The 21383-nt window shown below is 50.3% G+C and overlaps 1 protein-coding gene across 1 annotated transcript; it reads right to left on the reverse strand.

Annotated features, from left to right (window-relative positions):
- Positions 1 to 2035: 2035 nt before the first annotated feature.
- LOC134343724 (G protein-activated inward rectifier potassium channel 3-like) lies at positions 2036 to 19944 on the reverse strand. The gene is made up of 4 exons (XM_063042475.1): positions 19850 to 19944; positions 19628 to 19781; positions 10098 to 11208; positions 2036 to 8825 (listed from the first exon to the last, which is right to left on the reverse strand). Exons 1-4 carry the CDS (start codon positions 19942 to 19944, stop codon positions 8464 to 8466), a joined length of 1722 nt encoding a protein of 573 aa, XP_062898545.1. The 3' UTR covers positions 2036 to 8463.
- Between the last annotated feature and the right edge of the window lie 1439 nt (positions 19945 to 21383).

A 21383-nucleotide genomic window follows, 5' to 3' on the forward strand; every position in this document is an offset into this window, starting at 1 on the left:
ATGAGTACAACAGCCTCCCATTCCCCTCTCGTCATCAAATCCTCCACCATTCCTCTGTGAGTCTAACAGTCTTCCCAACCTGCTCTCTCCACCCAATCGACTCTCCATTCCTCAGAGTCCAACAGTTCCTCGATCCCTCTCTCCATTCCTCTGTGAGTCCAACAGTTCCCCCACCACTCTCTCCATTCCTCTGTGATTCCTACAGATCTTCCCATCCCTCTCTCTCCATCCAAACCCACTGCATTCCTCTGAGATCAACAATTTCCCATCCGACTCTGCATACAATCCCATTCCATTCCTCTGTGAGTCCAAAAGTTCACCTTCCATCCAAACTCACTCAGTTGCTCTGTGTGTCCAACATTTCCCCCATCTCTCTCTCTCCATCCAATCCCTCTCCATTCCTCTGTGAGTACAACAGATTCTCCCATCCCTCTCTCTATCCACCCAATCCTACTCAATTTCTCTGACGGTCCAACAGTACCCCTACCCCTCTGTCTCCATCCAATCCCACTCCATTCCTTCGTTAGTCCAACAGACCCCCTTACTTTACTCTCCAACGAATCCCACTCCATTCCTGAGTTCCCCATCCCTCTCCATTCCCCTGACAGAGTCCAAAGGTTCTCCCATTCCTCTCTATCCAACCAATCCCACTTCATGTCTCTGTGTGTCCAACAGCTCCCCATCCCTCTCTCTTCATCCAATTCCACTCTATTGCTCTGTCAGTCCATCTGTTCCCCATCCCTCTCTCTATCCAATCCCACTCCATTCCTCTGAGTCCAACAGTTCTCCCATCTTTCTCTCCAAACAATTCCACTCCATTCCTCTGAGTCTTAGTTCCCCCATCCCTGTCCAAACAATCCCACTCCATTCCTCTGTGAGTCCTAATTTCCCCATCCCTCTCTCCATCTAATCCCACTGCATTCCTCTGAGTCCAACAATTTCCCATCCGTCTCTCCATCTAATCCCATTCCTCTGTGAGTCCAATAGTTCACCTCCCATCCATCTCTCTCTCCATCCAATCCCACTCAGTTCCTTTGTGAGTCCAACAGATCCCTCCCATCCAACCAATCCCCTTCCATTCCTCTGTGAGTCCAACAGTTCCCCCATCCCTCTCTCTCCATCCAATCCCCTGCATTCTGCCTCCATCCTCTGCTTTGCTGCTCTAACCCTCTTCTTCCTCCCTCCCCTCCATCCCTCCTCAATTTCTCCATTGCATCCCTTCCATCTCCCTTAATCTACCCTCCCCATCCTCTTCTCCCTCCACTGCTCACTCTTCCCTACCCTCCATCTCTCATACTCTAGTCTGCTTCACCTATCCCAGCTCTCCCTCTGCCCCTCTCCTCAGCCACTATCGTCACTAGCATTTCCCTTCCCTCTTTCTCCTCGACTCCTCTTCATCCTTTACCCTTTTATCCTTCTCCCTCCCCAACAATTTCATTCCCCAAGTACCAGCACACTTGTTTTTGCTTGTGGATTTATTGCGAAACATCTTCTTTACAGTGACACAGCATAGTAGAAAGGTAGGGCTCACTGCTGGGGGATGTTGTGCGTAGGAGTGGGGCCAAATTGAACCCAAGGTGCCTTTGGCCAAGCGGGACGTATCCAGACAACTGACCAAGTGCTTGCATCTTCCCATTGTCCCATCTCAGACCCTGGGCTATCACCAATGTCATCTTCATTCCCGGTGGCTGACGGAAGCTCAGCATCTTCTGCTGACAAGGCCCCAGCTCTGGAGGAGCCAGGCTGACTATCCCAAACAAGGCCCGGCTGGATTTAGGTAACTGAACTCCAGCAGTCACAGGACTGGCACAGTGCCCATGTCCCTAGATACTGGGCAACCGCCCGAGCCAGGGCAAGAGCTTGCCATCAGCAACTCTTGTAGGCCAGCGATCCGTGGGAGTTGTGTTAAGGCAAGGGTTAAAAGTGAGACCTTTTCAATAAAGGTTTTCGATGGACAGTATGCCCCTTTACACTGTAGGGGGCGCCAGAGACAGGCGAAATAGGAATATAACAAAAGGATGAAAACACACCAACATCTAAGGAACAATATTTTACTAATTTCAAAGATCACCAGTGGTTTCTATTGATTGTGATAGGTGAAATTCAAACAGACACAGCCCCACTCTGGAATTGCTTGTTGATTTTCCTGTTCAGACTTCGGAACAGTGTGGTGACTGGGTCCATGCACAAGCAAAATGAACTGTGTTTGAGGAGTCAGTGTGTGCGTGCTTTCCGTCCGGTTAAGCAGTCTCGACGGACTCTGAATGCCTCCTGTGCTGAACTGAGGGCCAGCTGGCTATCTGTGAGTGACCACCTGCTCCTGACGGTCCCAACCTGTTGATCCACCAACACATCACCTTACCATTCCCCTTGCACTGAAGTGGGGGCTCCCCGCATTCAGGATTGTTTAGGTCATTTCCAGTACACAGGTGTAAAGGAGGCTGAAATCATTGTTACTCCAGATCCCATGGAGCACAAAACAAAAACACAAGATAAAGAACACAATAATAAAAACAGGATAAATATAAATACATAGGATAGCTGATATAGAGAGAGTGATTGTATGTCCAGACAGTGACGCTAGACACAGGAGTGTCTGTACATAAGGTGACTCTGACAGGAAATGATACAGTAGTGCTGGACGGGGGGGTATTCCACCAAGATGCAGCACTGAGCGTCATAGGAAGTCATTCCTGCCTGTGACCATCAAACTTTACAACTCCTCCCTTGGAGGGTCAGACACCATGAGCCAATAGGCTGGTCCTGGACTTATTTCATAATTTACTGGCATAATTTACATATTACTATTTAACTATTTTTGGTTCTATTACTATTTATTATTTATGGTGCAACTGTAATGAAAACCAATTTCCCCCGGGATCAATAAAGTATGACCATGACTATGACTAGGAGGGGCAGATCAGTGGGTGGAAGTATTGATCAGCCTTACTGCCTGGGGAAAGTAACTGTTTTTGAGTCTGGTGGGCCCGGTGTGGATGCTACGTAGCCTCCTCCCTGAGGGGGGTGGGACAAAGCAGCGTGGATGGGATCCTTCATGATATTACTGGCCTTTTTCCAGCACCTTTCTGTATATATGTCCTCGATGGTGGGTAGGCTGGTGCTAGTGATGCGTTGGGCCCCTACATATCACCTCCACTGCCCTGAGCATCCTATCCTGGCTAATCACCCCTTTCTCCCAGAAAGATCCCTCTTGTAGCCAACTTCCCTGCAACATAACCCCCTCTCATTTTCCCCACCCAGCCTCTGACTTTCTTATGGGATCGCCCTTCTGGCTGAACAGCCTTCTCAAAATACTGGAGCAACTCGGCAGCATCTATGGAGGGGAATATGTTCCAGACTGAGGCCCTCCATCAGGGGCAGAAGGGAAGGGGTCAGCAGACAGAAGAATAGAGAAGCACAAACTGGCAAGCGATGGGTGAAGGTGGGGGAGGAGGGATGAATTGTGAAGCTGGGAGCTAATAGGTGGACCAGTCACAAACAAGAGAAAATCTGTAGCTGCTGGAAGTCCGAACAATACACACAATGCTGGAGGAACTCAGCAGATTGGGCAGAGCAGGACTGGAGAAAAAAAGCTGGGGTGTCAGAGTAAGGTGGGTGGAGGGGAGGAATAAAACACAAGGTGACAGGTGAAACTGAGGAGGGGTGTGGGGGTGATGGTGAAGTAAAGAGCTGGGAAGTTGACTGGTGAAAGAGATAACGGGCCAGGGAAGGGAGAGTCTGACAGGAGATGACAGAAGGCCACGCGAGAAAGAAAAAAGGGGGGGGGAGCGCCAGAGGAGGGTGATGGGCAGGTAAGGAGATAAGGTGAGAGAGGAAAATGGGGATGGGGAATGGTGAAGTGGGGTCATAATCGGAAGTTAAAGAAATCAACGTTCTTGTCATCAGGTGTTGTGTCTCCAATCTGAGTGTGGCTTTATGGCGACAGTCGAGGAGGCCTTGGGATGAGATGTTGGATTGGGAATGGGAACTGGAATTAAAATGGGTCGCCACTGGGAGATCCCATTTTTACTGGCGGACAGAGCGTAGGTGCTTGGCAAGGCGGTCTCCCAATCTACGGCGGGTCTGACTGATAGGAGGCCATAGCGGGAGCACCAGACATAGTAAGTAACCCCAACAGACTCACAGGTGAAGTGTCATCTCACCTAGAAGGTCTGTTTGGGTGTCTGAATGGTAGTGAGGGAGGAGGTGTAGGGGCAGGTGTAGCACTTGTTCCGTTTGCAAGGATAAGTGCCAGGAGGGAGATCAGTGGGGGGCGGGGGGGGGAACGAATAGACAAGGAAGTTGATTAGGAAGCAGAAAGTGGGGAGAAGTGAAAGATATACTTGGTGATAGGATCCCGCTGGAGATGGCGGAAGTTACGGAGAATTGTAACCATATAACCATATAACAATTACAACAAGGAAACAGGCCATCTCGGCCCTTGTAGTCTGTGCCAAACTCTTACTCTCACCTAGTCCCACCAACCTGCACCTTGCTCATAACCCTCCATTCCTTTCCTGTCCATATATCTATCCAATTTAACTTTAAGTGACAACATCGAACCTGCCTCAACCACTTCTGCTAGAAGCTCATTCCACACAGCTACCACTCACTGAATAAAGAAGTTCCCCCTCATGTTACCCCTAAACTTTTGCCCTTTAACTCTCAACTCATGTCTTCTTGTTTGAATCTCCCCAATTCTCAATGGAAAAAGCTTATCTACGTCAACTCTATCATCCCCCTCATAATTTTAAACACCTCTATCAAGTCCCCCCTCAACCTTCTACTCTCCAAAGAATAAAGACCTAACTTGTTCAACCTTTCTTTGTAACTTAGGAGATGAAACCCAGGCAACATTTTAGTAAACCTCCTCTGTACTCTTTCAATTTTATTGACATCTTTCCTATAATTCGGTGACCAGAACTGTACACAATACTCCAGAGTTGGCCTTACCAATGCCTTATACAATTTCAACATTACATCCCAACTCCTATACTCAATGCTCTGATTAATAAAGGCCAGCATACCAAAAGCTTCCTTCAACACCCTATCCACATGAGATTCCATCTTCAAGGAACTATGCACCATTATTCCTAGATCTTTCTGTTCTACAGCATTCTTCAATGCCCTACCATTTACCATGTATGTCTTATTTTGATTAGTCCTACCAAAATGTAGCACCTCACATTTTTCAGCATTAAACTCCATCTGCCATCTTTCAGCCCACTCTTCTAACTGGCCTAAATCTCTCTGCAAGTTTTGAAAACCTACTTCATTATCCACAACACCACCTATCTTAGTATCATCTGCATACTTACTAATCCAATTTACCACCCCATCATCCAGATCATTAATACGTTTGTATATATGACAAACAACATTGGACCCAGTACAGATCCCTGAGGCACACAGCTACACACCGTCCTCCAATCTGACACACAGTTATCCACCACTACTCTCTGGCATCTCCTATCTAGCCACTGTTGAATCCATTTTACTACTTCGATATTAATGCCTAACGATTGAACCTTCCTAACTAACCTTCCATGTGGAACCTTGTCAAAGGCCTTACTGAAGTCCATATAGACAACATCCACCGCTTTACCCTCGTCAACTTTCCTAGTAACCTCTTCAAAAAATTCAATAAGATTTGTCAAACATGACCTGCCATGCACAAATCCATGTTGACTGTTCCTAATCAGACCCTGTCTATCCAGATGATATACAGATGTCTATACTATCTGTAAGAATACTTCCCATCAATTTACCCACCACTGACGTCAAACTCACAGGACGATAATTGCCAGGTGTACTCTTAGAACCCTTTTTAAACAATGGAACCACATGAGCAATATGCCAATCCTCCGGCACCATCCCCGTTTCTAATGACATTTGGAATATTTCTGTCAGTGCCCCTGCTATTTCCACACTAACTTCCCTCAAGGTCCTAGGGAATATCTTGTCTGGACATGGAGACTTATTCACGAGGCTGGCGGGAGGAAGGTGAGGACAAGAGAAATCCTATTCCTGCTAGAGTGGCGGGAGGATGGGGTAAGAGCAGATGTACTGAAATGGAAGAGATGCGGTTGGGGGCAGCATTGATGGTGGAGGAAGGGAAGCCCCTTTCGTTGAAAAAGGAGTCCACCTCCTTCATTCTAAAACGAAAAGCCCCACCCTGAGAGCAGATGTGGCAGAGTTGGAGGAATTGAGAGAAGGGCATGGCACTTTTACAAGTAGCAGGGTAGGACTAGGTGTACTCCAGGTATCTGTGAGAGTCCGTGGGTTTCGAATAGACATCAGTGTCTAATCTGTCTCCGGAGGTGGTGACAGTGAGATCGAGAAAGGGAAGGGAGATGTCGGAACGGCACCAGGTGAATTTGAAGGCAGGGTAGAAGTTGGAGGCAAAGTGGATGAAGTCGACAAGTTCAGCACAGGTGCAGGAAGCAGCAACAATGCAGTCATTGATGTAGTGTAGGAAAAGTGCGGGACAGTCACCAGTGTAGACTGTTCCACGTCGCCGACAAACAGAGAGCCACAGCTGGGACCCGTGCAAGTGTCCATTGCTACCCCTTTTGTTTGAAGGAAGTGACAGAAGCCAAAGGAAACTAATTAGAATGAGGACACATTCTGCCAGGTGGAGGAGACTGATGGTGGAAGGGAGTTGGTTAGGTGTGGTGTCCAGAAAAAAACGAAGAGCTTTGAGGCCTTCCTGGTGGCGGGGTGGAGGTGGAAAGGGGCTGGACATCCATAGTGGAAATAAGATGATGAGGACCAGGGAAATTGAAATCATTGAAAAGATCCAGAGCGTGTGAAGTGTCATGGATGTAGGTAGGAAAGGACTGAACTTGCAGGGGGATAAAACAAAGTCGAGGTATGCCGATATGAGTTCAGTGGCACAGGAACAAGCTACAACAGTGGGTCTACCAAGCCCAGCAGGTTTACGGATTTTGTGTAGGAGGTAGAAATGGTGCAGGGTGTGGGAACTATGAGGTTGGTGGCAGTGGATGGGAGATCCCCAGGGTCAATAAAGTTGGTGATGGTGTGGGCGACAATGGCCTGGTGTTCCTTAGTGGGGTAAGTAAGAGGAGGTGTCTGAGAGTTGTTGCTGGGTCTCAGCAAGGTAGAGGTCAGTACACCAGGTTATGAAAACACCTCCTTTATCTGCGGGTTTGATGGTGAGGTTTGGATTGGCGCGGAGGGAGTGGAGAGTCGAGCGTTTGGAAGGAATGAGGTTGGAATAGGAAAGAGGAATATTAAAGTCTAGACGGTTAATGTCCTGTCGGCAGTTGGCAACGTAAAAGTGCAGATGGGCAGAAGATCAGGGTGTGGTGTCCAGGAAGAGGAGGAGTGTTGAAGAGTGGAGAAGGGGTCAATGTTGTGAGATGGGGATTCCTTGCTAAAGACATAGGCTTGGAGTTGGAGGCGATGGAAGACAACCTCACTATCATGGCGGGAGCAGAATTCACTGAGGTGTGGTCACAGCGGGACAAAGGTGAAGCCCTTATTGAGGACAGAACCTTCTGCTTCAGAGAGAAGAAGGTCAGAGGGAATTGTGAAAACCCAGCACGGATGAGAGCTGGGATCGGAGGGGGAAGGGGGTTGGTGGTGTCTGAGGGGAAGGGAGGTTTGGCGTGTTCAGGGATGGTGGGGTGAGAGGAAGATGGAGTCTCCAAGGACCCAAGAGCTGGTGGTGGGATCTGAGAGACATGGGATTGTGTCTCTCATGGGAGATGATATGTGGAAGGCAAAGAGCTGAAGAAGAAGGAATCTGATAGGGGAGGTCAGAGGACCACGGAAGAAAAGGAAGGAGGAGGGGAACCAGAGGGAGGTGATGGGCAGGTAAGAGGAAGAGGTGACAGGGGAATCAGAATGGGGAGTGGAGCAGAGAGGAGGGATGGGGAGAAAATGCTGGGTTAGAGCAATCGGGTTGGCTAACCTGAACAAATACGAGATGTTGCCCCTCTACCCTGAGTTGGCCTCATAATTTCCCCTCCATAGATGGTGCTGACCTGCTGAGTTCCTCCGGCATTTTGGGTGTGTTGCTGAAGATTTTCAGCATCTGCAGAATGTCTGCAGTTTAACCTTCTCAGCCATTCCCGGCTTGAGATGGAACGAAATGGGACAAGCTCCCCCGTCCGGTGAGGTGGGATGAGGTGGGACAAGCTCCCCCTGTCTGGTGAGGTGGGACAAAGTGGGACAGTGTGGGATGAGGTGGGATGAAGTAGGACAAGCTCCCCTTGTCCGGTGAGTGGGATGAGGTGGGATGAAATGGGATGAGGTGGGACAAGCTCCCCCGTCGAGTAGTGTTGGGATAAAACCTGGTGGTCCTGCATTCCCATCGGATGACGCCATGCCATCTCCTCCCACCCCCACCCCCGTGGCCTGCTGACCCACCCCTCCCACCGCACCAATTTGTCAGTGTTGTTGACATCGGCCTCCCACAGTTGATCGACTGCGGCCCCGTCACAAGGCAGACTCGTTGAGGTTGCCGTTGGGTTGCTGGATCACATCCCCTTCCCCTTCCTTCTCCTCCTGCTTCCTCTTGCCCTCGGTTGTCATGGACGCAGGGAGAGCTCCCTCCTCCAGCTGGGAGCACCTCACCCTAGGGGGCCTAGTGACGGACCAGTAGAGCTGGGCCTCGGCCTCAGCCTGACGCTCAGCCAGCTCGCGAGCGCTGCAGGTGGGGGTGGACACCTCGAAGGTCTGGTGGAACATGCTGTAGTCCACCTGGTAGTGGCCGTCCTCCAGCGATAACACTGAGGCGAAGCGGTGGCCCCACAACACCTCCTCACACAGGTACGAACTCCGCGCCTGGCATGTCATCCCTGCAGCACAAAGAGAGGGTCAGTCATCATGTGGGGGTGGGGAACTGCTGTCCTCTGACCCAAACACAGACCCTCCAGGACCTCTCCTCTTTTCCCACCTCAAGCCTCCTTCCCAAACCACTCCCACCTCTTGCCCCTACCTCGCTGAGGTGGCCTCATCCAACCCCCCCCCACTTCCCCTCCTGATTTCCTGCCCTCCCTTTCCTCTCTTTTTCTCCCACTCACCCCTCCCCTCCCTCTCGCCACTCCCGTCTCTCTCACACTCCTTACTCCCTCCAATCCCCCTTCTCTTCTCTTCACCACACCTCTCTCCTCTCCCCTACAACCTCCTCTCGCTCTCGTACCACTCCCCTCTTCTCCACTACCTGTCATCTCCACCAACCCCTCCTCCCTCTTCACCAACACACCCTCCTTCCTATCCATCCCCCACTTCACTCTCCTCCTCAGGAACCCCTCCACATCTCCTCCTCCCCTCCCCTCACTCTCCTTCCCAGGAACCCTCCACATCTCCTCCTCCCCAGGAACCCTCCACATATCCTCCTCCCCTCCCCCTCCTCCCCAGGAAATCCTCCACATCTCCTCCTCCCCTCCCTTCACCCTCCTCCCCAGGAACCCTCCAAATCTCCTCCTCCCCTCCCCTCACTCTCCTCCCGAGGAACCCTCCACATCTCATCCTCCCCTTCCCTCACTCTGCTCCCCAGGAACCCCTCCACATCTCCTCATCCCCACCCCCACTCTCCTTCCCACAAACCCTCCACATCTCCTCCACACAAACCCCTCCACATCCCCTCCTCCCCTCCCCTCACTCTCCTCCCCAGGAACCCCTCCACATCCCCTCCTCCCCACGAACCCCTCCACATCTCCTCATCCTCTCCCCTCCACATCTCCTCCCCATGAACCCTCCACATCTCCTCCTCCCCTCACCTCACTCTCCTCCCCACGAACCCCTCTACATCTCCTCCTCCCCTCCCCTCACTCTCCTCCCGAGGAACCCTTCACATCTCCTCCTCCCCTTCTCTCACTCTGCTCCCCCGGAACCCCTCCACATCTCCTCATCCCCACCCTCACTCTCCTTCCCACAAACCCTCCACATCTCCTCAGCATCCCCTCCTCCCCTCCCCTCACTCTCCTCCCCACAAACCCCTCTACATCTCCTCCTCCCCTCCCCTCACTCTCCTCCCCACAAACCCCTCTACATCTCCTCCTCCCCTCCCCTCACTCTCCTCCCCATGAACCCCTCTACATCTCCTCTTCCTCTCCCCTCACTCCTACCTGTCGCCTCCACCATTCCCTCCAGGATGACCACGATCTCAAAGTCCTCGGCCTGCAGCTGCTCCTTGCTCATCTCCCAGAAGGGGCTGAGGCAGTCGATCTCGTGGCAGATGATGAGCGGGGAGACGAGGAAGAGCCGGTCGTCACCGGTCTCCAGGCCGACGCCCACTTCGGTCTGGTCGAGGGGGATGAACTCGCCTTCGGCGGTCTGCTTGGAGCGGATCAGCTTGGCACGGATGGAGGCCTCGACGATGTGCGAGCGCCGGAGGTCTCCCACCCGGAACATTAGGCAGAGGCAGCCGTCCCGTGGGGACACCACCGCCCGATTGGAGAAGACCAGCGTCTCTGCGCGCTTGGTGGGCTGCGAGATCTTGACAAACATGCAGCCCACCATAAAGGCGTTGACCATGGAGCCCAGGATGGCCTGGAGAAGGAGCAGGGCGATTCCCTGTGGGCAGGAGTCGGCGATTACCCGGAAGCCGTAGCCGATAGTGGTTTCTGTTTCGATGGAGAAGAGGAAGGCGGAGACGAAGCCATTGAGGTTGTGCACGCACGGCGTCCACGCCTTGTCGCCCAGGTGCTCCAGGTCACCGCGGCAGTAAGCAAGCAGCCACCAGACGAGGCCGAACGAGAGCCAGGTCAACGTGTAGGCCAGCACGAAGACCAGCAGGCTGACTCGCCAGCGCAGGTCCACCAGCGTGGTGAAGATGTCGGTCAGGTAGCGGTACGTCTCCAGCACGTTGCCATGTTGCACGTTGCACTTGCCGTCCTTCTCCACGTAACGCTGCTTGCGACGCCCGCCGGAACCCGGGCCCTCCCTGCACTGTCTGCGGCCACCAGCCGCTGGTGGAGAGGCCGCCAGGCCACAATAAGTACCGTCTCGGCCCATGGGAGAGTGGGCAGGATCAGCGGCCAAGGGGGCTAGCAGGCCGCGGCATCGTCCGAGGGCTGAGGGAGCGAGGCAGAGAAAGAGGACCAAGGACGGGTCAAGGGTCAGCAGGAGAGCAGGAAGGGCGGGGACGAATGGTCCATGGAAAAGCGAGGGGGGGATGGAGACAGAAGGGGTGGCCCACAAAAGAGTGAGTGGGGGGGTAAAGGGTCTGTGAAGGAGCTGGGAGGGAGAGAGGGAGGGAGAGAGAGATGGGGGTGAAGGGTCTACGTGAAAGCAAGATGTAAAGAAGGGACTTAGAGCAAGAGAGAGACGGATGAGAGAGAGGAGACAGGTGGCGAGAGAAGAGTGAGAGGTGGGAGACAGTGGATTGTACAGGGAGAGACCAGAGAGAGGTGAGAAACAGGGAGAGATGGGAAGGGGATGAAAGGGTGAGTGATGAGAGGGGTTGAGAGAAGCAAGGTGAGGGACAGGGAAAAGTGAGGAGGAGCAGACAACAGTCAGAGCAGGAAGGTGGGAGTTGGAGGGAGAGGAATAGATGTGGAGGGAGGCAGGGGAATAGATGTGGAGGGAGTTGGAGGGGTGGAATAGATGTGGAGGGAGTTGGAGTGGAGGAATAGATGTGGAGGGAGGCAGGGGAATAGATGTGGAGGGAGTTGGAGGGCGAAGAATAGATGTGGAGGGAGGTGGAGGTAGAGGAATAGATGTGGAGGGATGTGGAGGGAGGCAGGGGAATAGATGTGGAGGGAGTTGGAGGGGAAGAATAGATGTGGAGGGAGGTGGATGAATTGATGTGGAGGGAGGGGGAGGTGCAGGAATAGATGTGGAGGGATGTGTAGGGAGGGGGAGGAATAGATGTGGAGGGAGGTGGAGGTAGAGGAATAGATGTGGAGGGATGTGGAGGGAGGCAGGGGAATAGATGTGGAGGGAGTTGGAGGGGTGGAATAGATGTGGAGGGAGGTGGAGGTGGAGGAATAGATGTGGAGGGAGGTGGAGGAATAGATGTGGAGGGAGATGGAGGAGGAGGAATAGATGTGGAGGGAAGTGGAGGGGGAGGAATAGATGTGGAGGGAATTGGAGGGGGAGGAATAGACATGGAGGGAGGTGGGGAGGAATAGATGTGGAGGGGGGAGGAATAGATGTGGAGGGAGGGGGAGGAATAGATGTGGAGGGAGGTGGAGGTGGAGGAATAGATGTGGAGGAAGGTGGAGGGGAGGAATAGATGTGGAGGGAGGTGGAGGTAGAGGAATAGATGTGGAGGGAGGTAGGAGTGGGATATATAGATATATAGAGGCAGAGGAGTGTGTGGTTGAATGAAGGAAGGGGAGTGAGGACCAGTGTGTGGAAAGGATGGGTGTGGAGAGAATGAGGGAGTTGGGGAGTGAGGAGAAACAGAGGGATTGGAGGTGAATGAGAGTGGTGGGGGAGGTGAGTGAATGGTATGGTGGTGTGGGTGGTTGTGAGGGAGTGAACGGTGGGGTTGAGAGTGTAAAAGATGATATTAGATCATAAGATCGTAAGTCAAAGGAGCAGAGTTTGGCCATTCAGCCCATCAAGTCTGCTTTTCACATGGCTGACTTACTATCCCTCTCCTCCCTTCTCCCCGTATCCTTTGCCCTTACTATCACAAACTCATCAACCTTCACTTTAAACACAGTGGATTACAGTTAACTGGGCCATCAGTTCATTGGGTCTGCCATTTATTCGAAACAACTCTTAAAGTAGAAAACTAATTGAAAAAATAGCCCGGTTTCCCTTCATTTATTTGTGACACCTCTACTTAATTGTGACAGGACACTTGCCAAATGGTTTCTAACTAGCAACAGTTCTGTTGTGTTTTCCCTCTGTTCAAAGAGCAGTGATTTTTGTCGCTGATCATCAGTGAGAAATAAACCGTAAGACAACTCAGAACTGCTTTGCTCACTGTGGTTTCAAGCATTCAGGCTCGGGTACACGAGGAAATCTGCAGATGCTGGAAATTCAGCAACACATCCAAAAATTGTTGGTGAATGCAGCAGGCCAAGCAGCATCTCTAGGAAAAAATACAATCGACGTTTCGGGCCGAGACTCTTCGTCAGGACTAACTGAAAGAAGGGATAGTAAGACATTTGAAAGTCTGAGGGGAAGGAGGAGATCTGAAATGATATTAGAAGACAGGAGGGGGAGGGATGGAGCTAAGAGCTGGAAAGTTGATTGGCAAAAGGGATACAACGCTGGAGAAGGGAGAGGATCGTGGGATGGGAACCCTAGGGAGAAAGAAAGGGGGGGGGGAGCCAGAGGATGGACAGCAGGCATGGAGTTATAGTGAGAAGGACAGAAGGAGAAAAAAGAGAGAGAGAAAAAAAGGGGGGAAAATTAAAAAAATAATAAATAGATAAATAAATAATGGGTGGAGCTGAGAAACAGGAAAGGTATGACCACATTAGTGGGGTTGTATTATAGACCACCCAATAGTCAGCAAGAATTGGAGGAGCAAATCTGCAGAGAGATAGCAGACAACTGCAGGAAACATAAAGTTGTGATAGTAGGATTGCTGATTGGGATTCCCATACTGTTAAAGGTCTAGACGGGTTAGAGTTTGTAAAATGTGTTCAGGAAAGTTTTCTAAATCAATATATGGAGGTACCAACTGGAGAGGATGCAGTATTAGATCTCCTATTAGGAAGCGAGTTAGGACAGGTGACGGAAGTGTGTGTAGGGGAACACTTTGGTTCCAGTGATCATAACACCATTAGTTTCAACTTGATCATGGATAAAGATAGATCTGGTCCTAGGGTTGAGGTTCTAAACTGGAAAAAGGCCAAATTTGAAGAAATGAGAAAGGATCTAAAAAGCGTGGATTGGGCAAGGATGTGATTGGTAAGTGGGAGGGCTTCAAAGGAGAAATTTTGAGAGTGCAGAGTTTGTATGTTCCTGTCAGGATTAAAGGCAAAGTGAATAAGAATAAGGAACCTTGATTCTCAAGGGATATTGGAACTCTGATAAAGAAGAAGAGAGAGACGTATGACATGTATAGGAAACAGGAAGCAAACAAGGTGCTTGAGGAATATAAAAAGTGCAAAAAAATACTTAAGAAAGAAATCAGGAGGGCTAAAAGAAGACATGAGCTTGCTTTGGCAGTCAAGGTGAAGGATAATCCAAAGAGCCTCTACAGGTATATTAAGAGCAAAAGGATAGTAATGGATAAAATTGGTCCTCTTGAAGATCAGAGTAGCTGGCTATGTATGGAACCAAAAGAAATGGAGGAGATCTTAAATGGGTTTTTGTGTTAGTATTTACTAAGGAAACTTGCATGGAGTCAATGGAAATAAGACAAACAAGTAGTGAGGTCATGGAACCTATACAGATTGAGGTGGAGGAGGTGCTTGCTATCTTGAGGCAAATCAGAGTAGATAAATCCCCAGGACCTGACAGGGTATTCCCTTGAGACTCGTGTTGAAATTGCACGGGCCCTGGCAGATATATTTAAAATGTCAGTATCTACAGGTGAGGTGCTGGAGGATTGGAAGATTGCTCATGTTGTTCTGTTGTTTAAAAAAGGCTCTAAAAGTAATCCAGGAAATTATGGGCCGGTAAATTTGATGTCGGTAGTAGGTAAATTATTGGAAGGAGTACTGAGAGATAGGATCTACAAGTATTTGGATAGACAGGGACTTATTAGGGAGAGTCAACATGGCTTTGAGCATAGAAGGTCATGTTTAACCAATCTATTAGAGTTTTTCAAGGAGGTTACCAGGAAAGTGGATGAAGGGAAGGCAGTGGATGTTGTCTACATGGACTTCAGTAAGGCCTCTGACAAGGTCCCGCATGGGAGGTTAGTTAGGAAGATTCAGTTGCTAGGTATACATGGAGAGGTGGTAGTAAATTGGATTAGACATTGGCTCAATGGAAGAAGCCAGAGAGTGGTAGCGGAGGATTGCTTCTCTGAGTGGAGGCCAGTGACTAGTGGTGTGCCACAGGGATCAGTGCTGGGTCCATTGTTATTTGTCATCTATGTCAGTGATCTGGATGTGGTAAATTGGATCAGCAAATTTGCTGATGATACAAGGATTGGAGCTGTAGTGGACAGTGAGGAAGGTTTTTAAAGTTTGCAGAGGGATTTGGACCAGCTGGAAAAATGGGCTAAAAAATGGCAGATGGAAGGACAAACCAAGGTAGAACATACAAGGTAAATGGTAGGGCACGGAAGAGTGCAGTAGAACAGAGGGATCTGGGAATACAGATACAAAATTCCCCAAAAGTGGCGTTACAGGTAAATAGGGTCGTAAAGAGAGCTTTTGGTACATTGGCCTTTATAAATCAAAGTATTGAGTATAAAAGTTGGAATGTTATGGTGAGGTTGCATAAGGCATTGGTGATGCTGAATTTGGAGTTTTGTGTACAGTTTTGGTCACCAGATTACAGGAAGGATATTAATAAGGTTGAAAGAGTGCAGAGAAGTTTTACAAGGATGTTGCCGGGGCTTGAGAAACTCAGTTACAGAGAAAGGTTGAATAGGTTAGGACTTTATTCCCTGGAGCGTAGAAGAATGAGGGGAGATTTGATAGAGGTATATAAAATTATGATGGGTATAGATAGAGTGAATGCAAGCAGGCTTTTTCCACTGAGGCTAGAGGAGAAAGAAAACAGAGGACATGGTTTAAGGGTGAAGGGGGAAAAGTTTAAAGGAAACATTAGGGGGGAACTTCTTCACACAGAGAGTGGTGGGAGTGTGGAATGAGCTGCCAGATGAAGTGGTAAATGCGGGCTCACTTTTAACATTTAAGAAAAACTTCGACAGGTAATGGATGAGAGGTGTATGGAGGGATATGGTCCAGATGCAGGTCAGCGGGACTAGGCAGAAAAATAGTTTGGCACAGCCAAGAAGGGCCAAAAGGCCTGTTTCTGTGCTATAATGTTCTATAGTTCTATGGTTCTAATAAGGGATGGGGTACGAGGGGGAGGTGGGGCATTAACTGAAGTTAGAGCAGTCAGTGTTCATGCCATCAGGTTGGAGGCTACCCAGACGGAATATAAGGTGTTGTTCCTCCAACCTGAGTGTGGCTCCATCTTTACGGTAGAGGAGGCTGTGGATAGACATATCAGAATGGGAATGGGATGTGGAATTAAAATGTGTGGCCACTGGGAGATCCTGCTTTCTCTGGCGGACAGAGCGTAAGTCCCATGATCCTCTCCCTTCTCCAGCCTTGTATCCCTTTTGCCAATCAACTTTCCAGCTCTTAGCTCCATCCCTCCCCTCCTGTCTTCTCCTATCATTTCGGATCTCCCCCTCCCAGTTTAAGATCTCGTACTACCTCTTCTTTCAGTTAATCCTGACGAAGGGTCTCAGCCCGAAATGTCGACTGTACCTTTTCCTATAGATGCTGCGTTCACCAGCATTTTTTGTATGTATTCAGGCTTGGAGATGGCAGAAACAGCTAGGAGTGAAAATGAAATTATTTCCCTACTTCAGCAAGTGAGGACCTATGAAGAAGTTAAAATGATCTTGAATGTTACACTGAAAATGAAGGTGTGTAGGATGTAATTGTCAAAAGGATCGTATGAAGACAGTCTTCTATCTGCACTAGATATCTGTGCTGTTTTCGCTCATTTACAGTCAATCAAAGAACACGGCGTTGTACAATGAATTCCTCCACTGATAACTATTAGCAACTAATAGTTTTATAATACTGATAATGTTCTAATCTGTTCTGTACTTCATTTAAATGCATAATTTACTATTCAGTTAAATGGTAGTTTGTCTTTTCTTCCCACCCTTTTAACCATAGAGGGCTATGGGTAGCCCTAGGTAATTTCTAAAAGAAGGACATGTTCAGCGCAGTGTTGTGCACTGAAGAGCCTGTATTGTGCTGTAGGCTTTTCTATCTTTCTATGTTCCTATTTCCTTCAAACTTGGCTAATTGGGGCAGCTGCTCAATTGGGCCAAAATGCACTGGTGCTAATGTGTCCCAATTAACCAGAATACACAGTATACCCGGTGACTTGGCCTCCACAGATGTCTGTGGCAATGAATTTCTCTAACTCACCAACATCTGGCTGAAGAAATTCCTCCTCACCTCTGTTCTAAATGAACAGCATCCATTCTCAAACTGCGCCCTCTGGTCTAGACACCCCCATTACAGCAAATATCCTCTCCACATCCGCTGTATCTAGGCTTTTCAATATTCAATAGATTTCAATGAGATCCCTTCATTCATAAACTCCAGTGAATACAGATCCAGATCCTCACATGTAACCCTTTCACTCCTGGAATCATTCTGGTGAACCTCCTCTGGACCATCTCCAGTGGCAGCACATGCTTTCTGCTAACAATATTCAAAGTGTGAGCTGATCAATGCCTTATACATCCTTGTGTTTACATTCTAGTCCTCTCAAAATGAATGCCACCCCTGCATTTACCTTCCCTGCCATCAGTTCATCCTGCAGGTTAACCTTCAGGGAATCCTACATGAGAACTCCCGAGTCTATTTGCACCTCTGATTTTTGAAATTTCTCCCCGTTTAGAAAATAGTCAACACCTTTATTGCTCTGGCTGGCTTCTCTGTACTATATTTCATCGGTCACAGCTTTGCCCATCTCCCAATCTGTCTTTCTGCAGACATCCTGCTTCTTTAACACTACCTGTCCCTTCAACTATCCTTGTATCATCTGTAAACTTGGTCACAAAGCCATCAATTCTGTCATCCAAATCATTGACACATAACAAGAAAAGAAGCAGTTCCAACACTGACCCCTGCAGAACACAACTGGTTACCACCAGTCAACCTTTATTCCCGCTCTTTGCCACCTGCCAGTCAGCCAACAGACATTCCTGTTGATAGCATGGGTTCTCATCTTGCTAAGCAGCCTCATGTGTGGCACCTTGTCACATACCTTCTTAAAATCCAAGAAAACAGCAACCGCTGACTCTCCTGCTTATCATTTCTTAACTTAACAGATTTGTCAGGCAAGATGGAAACCATGCTCACTTTGATTCATTTTATCAAAGGCCTCCAAGTACCCTGAACCTCACCCTTAATAATGGACTCCAACTATTGAAGTCAAGCTAACTGGCCTATAATTTCCTTTCTTCAGCCTTCCTCCCTTCGTAAAGAATGACATTTGCACTTTTCCAGTCCTCTGGAGCCACTCCAGAATCTGGTGATTCTTGAAATATCACTACCTCTACAATCTCTTCAGCTGCTTCTTTCAGAACCCTGGGGTGTAGTCCATCTGGTCCAGGTGACTTATCTACCTTCAGACCTGTCAGCTTCCCAAGCACCTCCTACTGCCCTCAACACACCCGAATTTATGGCATACTACTAAAGTCTTCCATAGTGAAGACTGATACAACTTCCAGATTGCCCCCTGAAACTCCAGCCATTATTGTTTTGCCATCAACCCAGCTAACATCCCCTTCCAATCAACTTTGGCCAACTCTCTCATGCCTCTGCAATTTCCCTTACTCCACTGTAATCGTGATCCCTACGACTTTAGCTTCTTGCTCTCAAACTGCAGGGTGAATGATCTCTTCCTCCCATAACCTTAAACTCCCTAATCAAATCTGGGTTCATTAGACAACATCCAATCCAGATTTGCCTTTCCTCTACTGGGCTCAACCACGAGCTGCTCTATAAACACATTTCATAGGAATTCTACAAATTCCTTTCCTTGAGATCCAGCAGCAACCTGACTCTTCAAATCTTCCTGCCTACTGAAATTCCCCAAGGGCATGATAACGTTGTCCTTTTGACATGCCTTTTCTATCTCCCGTTGTAGTTTGTAGCGTACATCCTGGCTATTGTTCGCAGTGTATATAATTTATATAACTCCCGACAGGGTTTTTTTTTTAACCCTTTCAGCTTCTTAAATTTACCCACAAGAACTCTACAACTTCTGATCCTATATCACCTCTTTAAATGTCACCTGGTCGCTTTTCGAGCATCTGCAGATTTTCTCGTTTGTCATTGTTCTAAGGATTAGATTTCATTTTTTTTTGGCAGCAGAGCTAGCCGGCTCTCTCTTCCCCCTTTCCCTCTCCCCCTCCACACCCCTCTTCCACTCCGCTACGCTTTTCCCCCTCTTCCCACCCCCTCCCCGCTTTTCCCAGATTCTCTTCGCTAGCGGTCACGCACACGAGAGCGCGCAGAAGCATACAAATGTATGTTCACATGTTTATGTATGTACGGGGACACAAAGACACACACATGTTTATGTATGTACGGGGACATATAGACGCTCCCGCGGACGCCGATCTCTTTCTCACACAGACACAGACATATGTTCACACACACACGCTGACACACGCGGGGGTGGGGGGGGGCACGTGCACACTTACATAAACACGGACACATTGGCTACAAACGCAGATCCCCACAGACAGTGCAGGGATGCGCGGGTCTGCATGCACACGGACACGCATGTTTTAATAAACCTGTCGGCAGATGGAGACCCACACAGGTTCAGATCCAAACATTATATGAATGCGGTCACATATGAGCCTCACGCACGGGACCTCGGCCTATTCCTTCTCTCACACACGCAGAACGAGCCGGTTCCCGGCCGTGCGGAGCCCCTTTCGCAGCTCAAACCCGCCCGCATCATCCCGTCCTTCATCGCCCCCTCTCGAACCCCGAACCCCTTCCCCTTTCCCACGGCTCACCGTGATCCGCCGGGTTCGGCTGCTGCTCTCGCCGGCTGCCGAGGTGGTCCGAGCAGCCGGGCAGCTGGAAAGGGGTCTTTGCTCCCCCGGGCTCAGATTCCAGGCGCTTCTGCAGCCGCAGTCAGCGACGACCGGCCTGACGCACTGCTGCTCCCTCCAACACACCCCTCCCTCCACCCTCCCATCCCCCAACCACCCGCCCCCTCCTCTTTCTCCTCTCACCTGTTCTCCACATCCCTTCCCCAGCCTCCCTCCTCCTCACTCCTCACCCTCCTTCTCCGCTCCTCCTTTCTCCCCGACCTCTCCTCCCCTGTCATTCTCATCATACCCTCCCCTCAACTCACCGCCTCCTGCTCCTCCTCTTCCCCTCTACTCATCATCACCCTCCTTCTCCACCTTCCACTCCGTCACCTGCCCCTTCCCCTCCACTCCGCCACCCCTCCCCTTCCTCCAACCCCTCCTTCACCTCCCTCTCCTCTCCTCCACCTCCCCCTCCCCTTCCTCCACCTCCCTCCTTCCTTCACGTTCCCTCCTCCTTTCTTCACCTCCCTCCCCTTCTTCCACCTCCCCTCCCCCTCCTCCACCTTCACTACTCCCTCCTACCCTCCCCTTCCCCCTTCTACACCTTCCCTCTCCTACTCCTCCCCCTCCCCTTCCCCATCCTATACCTCCCCCTCCTCTTCCACCTTCTCCACCTCCCCTCTTCCCCTTCTCCTCCTTCCGCTCCGCACTCCTTCTTCCCCTCTATCCTTCCTTTTCTCCCACCCGCTCCTCTGTCCTCCTCCTGCCCCATCCTCCCCTCCCCTCCTCCATCTTCCACTCTCCTTCCCTTCCTCCTTCTTCCCCTCCATCCTTCCTTTTCTCCCGCCCACTCCTCTCCTCTCTTCCCCTTCCTTCCCTTCACCCTCCTCCCCCTTTCTCCCCTTCACCCTCCTCCCCCTTTCTCCCCTCACCTCTCCACCCCGTCCTCTAGCTCTCCTTTGCCTCCCCCTCCCATCTTTCCTTCTCTCCTGCTCGTCCTCCCTTCCTCACCTCCACCCCTACACCGTCGTCCCCTCCCCTCCCTCCCTCCACCCTCCTCCCCTCCCATCCCTTCTTCATCTCCTCCCTCCCCATTCCCTCCCTTTTCCCCCTCTGCTCCACTCCCTTCACTCCTCCCCTCCCCATTCTCCAACCCCTCCCCCCTCCATCTGCAGCCCTACCCTCCCTCTATCCTCCCATCTTCTCTCCCGGTCTCCCTCTCCTCTCCTACACTCTGCTCCCCATCCCTCCCCTCCCCTCCCATAACCCCCTCTTTCCTCCTCCACTCCCCTCCCTCCTCCCCCATCTTTCTCCACTCTGCCCTCCTCCCCTCCACCCTCTCCCTGCCCCTTTCCCAATCATCTCCCCCTCATCCCCACCCCATCTCTTCGTCCCCTCCCTACCCCTACCCCCTCCACCCTCTCCTCAATTACCATCGCACAGTAGTGTAGTGGTTAGCACGATGATTGACGGTACCAGTGACCCGGGATCGATTCCCGCAGCTGACTGTGAGGGTTTCCTCCGGGTGCTCTGGTTTCACCCACAATCCAAAGACGTACTGGGTCAGTGGGGTGGTGGGGGGGGGGTGTAGGTTGATTGCTCATTGGCCCTGTGATAAGGCGAGGGTCAATTCGGGGGTTGCTGGACAGCTGTCTAAAGAATCGGAAGTGCCCGCCCTGTGCCATGTCTCAATAATAACATAAAGATAAAGAAATAAAATGATACTTTACAGCGT

The sequence above is a fragment of the Mobula hypostoma genome, chromosome 3 (genome assembly GCF_963921235.1).
Source record: "Mobula hypostoma chromosome 3, sMobHyp1.1, whole genome shotgun sequence".
NCBI lineage: Eukaryota > Metazoa > Chordata > Chondrichthyes > Myliobatiformes > Myliobatidae > Mobula > Mobula hypostoma.

What these genes read in the sequence shown, in the direction of transcription:
- LOC134343724 (XM_063042475.1), bottom strand. Translation starts at nt 19,944, where the DNA reads ATGACAGGGGAGGAGAGGTCGGGGAGAAAGGAGGAGCGGAGAAGGAGG. An exon ending in GCCGAACCCGGCGGATCACG is followed by an intron (nt 11,209 to 19,627) that starts GTGAGCCGTGGG and finishes TCTCCCTCCCAG; the next exon opens with CTCCTTCACAGACCCTTTAC. An exon ending in GGGAATGGTGGAGGCGACAG is followed by an intron (nt 8,826 to 10,097) that starts GTAGGAGTGAGG and finishes TTTGTGCTGCAG; the next exon opens with GGATGACATGCCAGGCGCGG.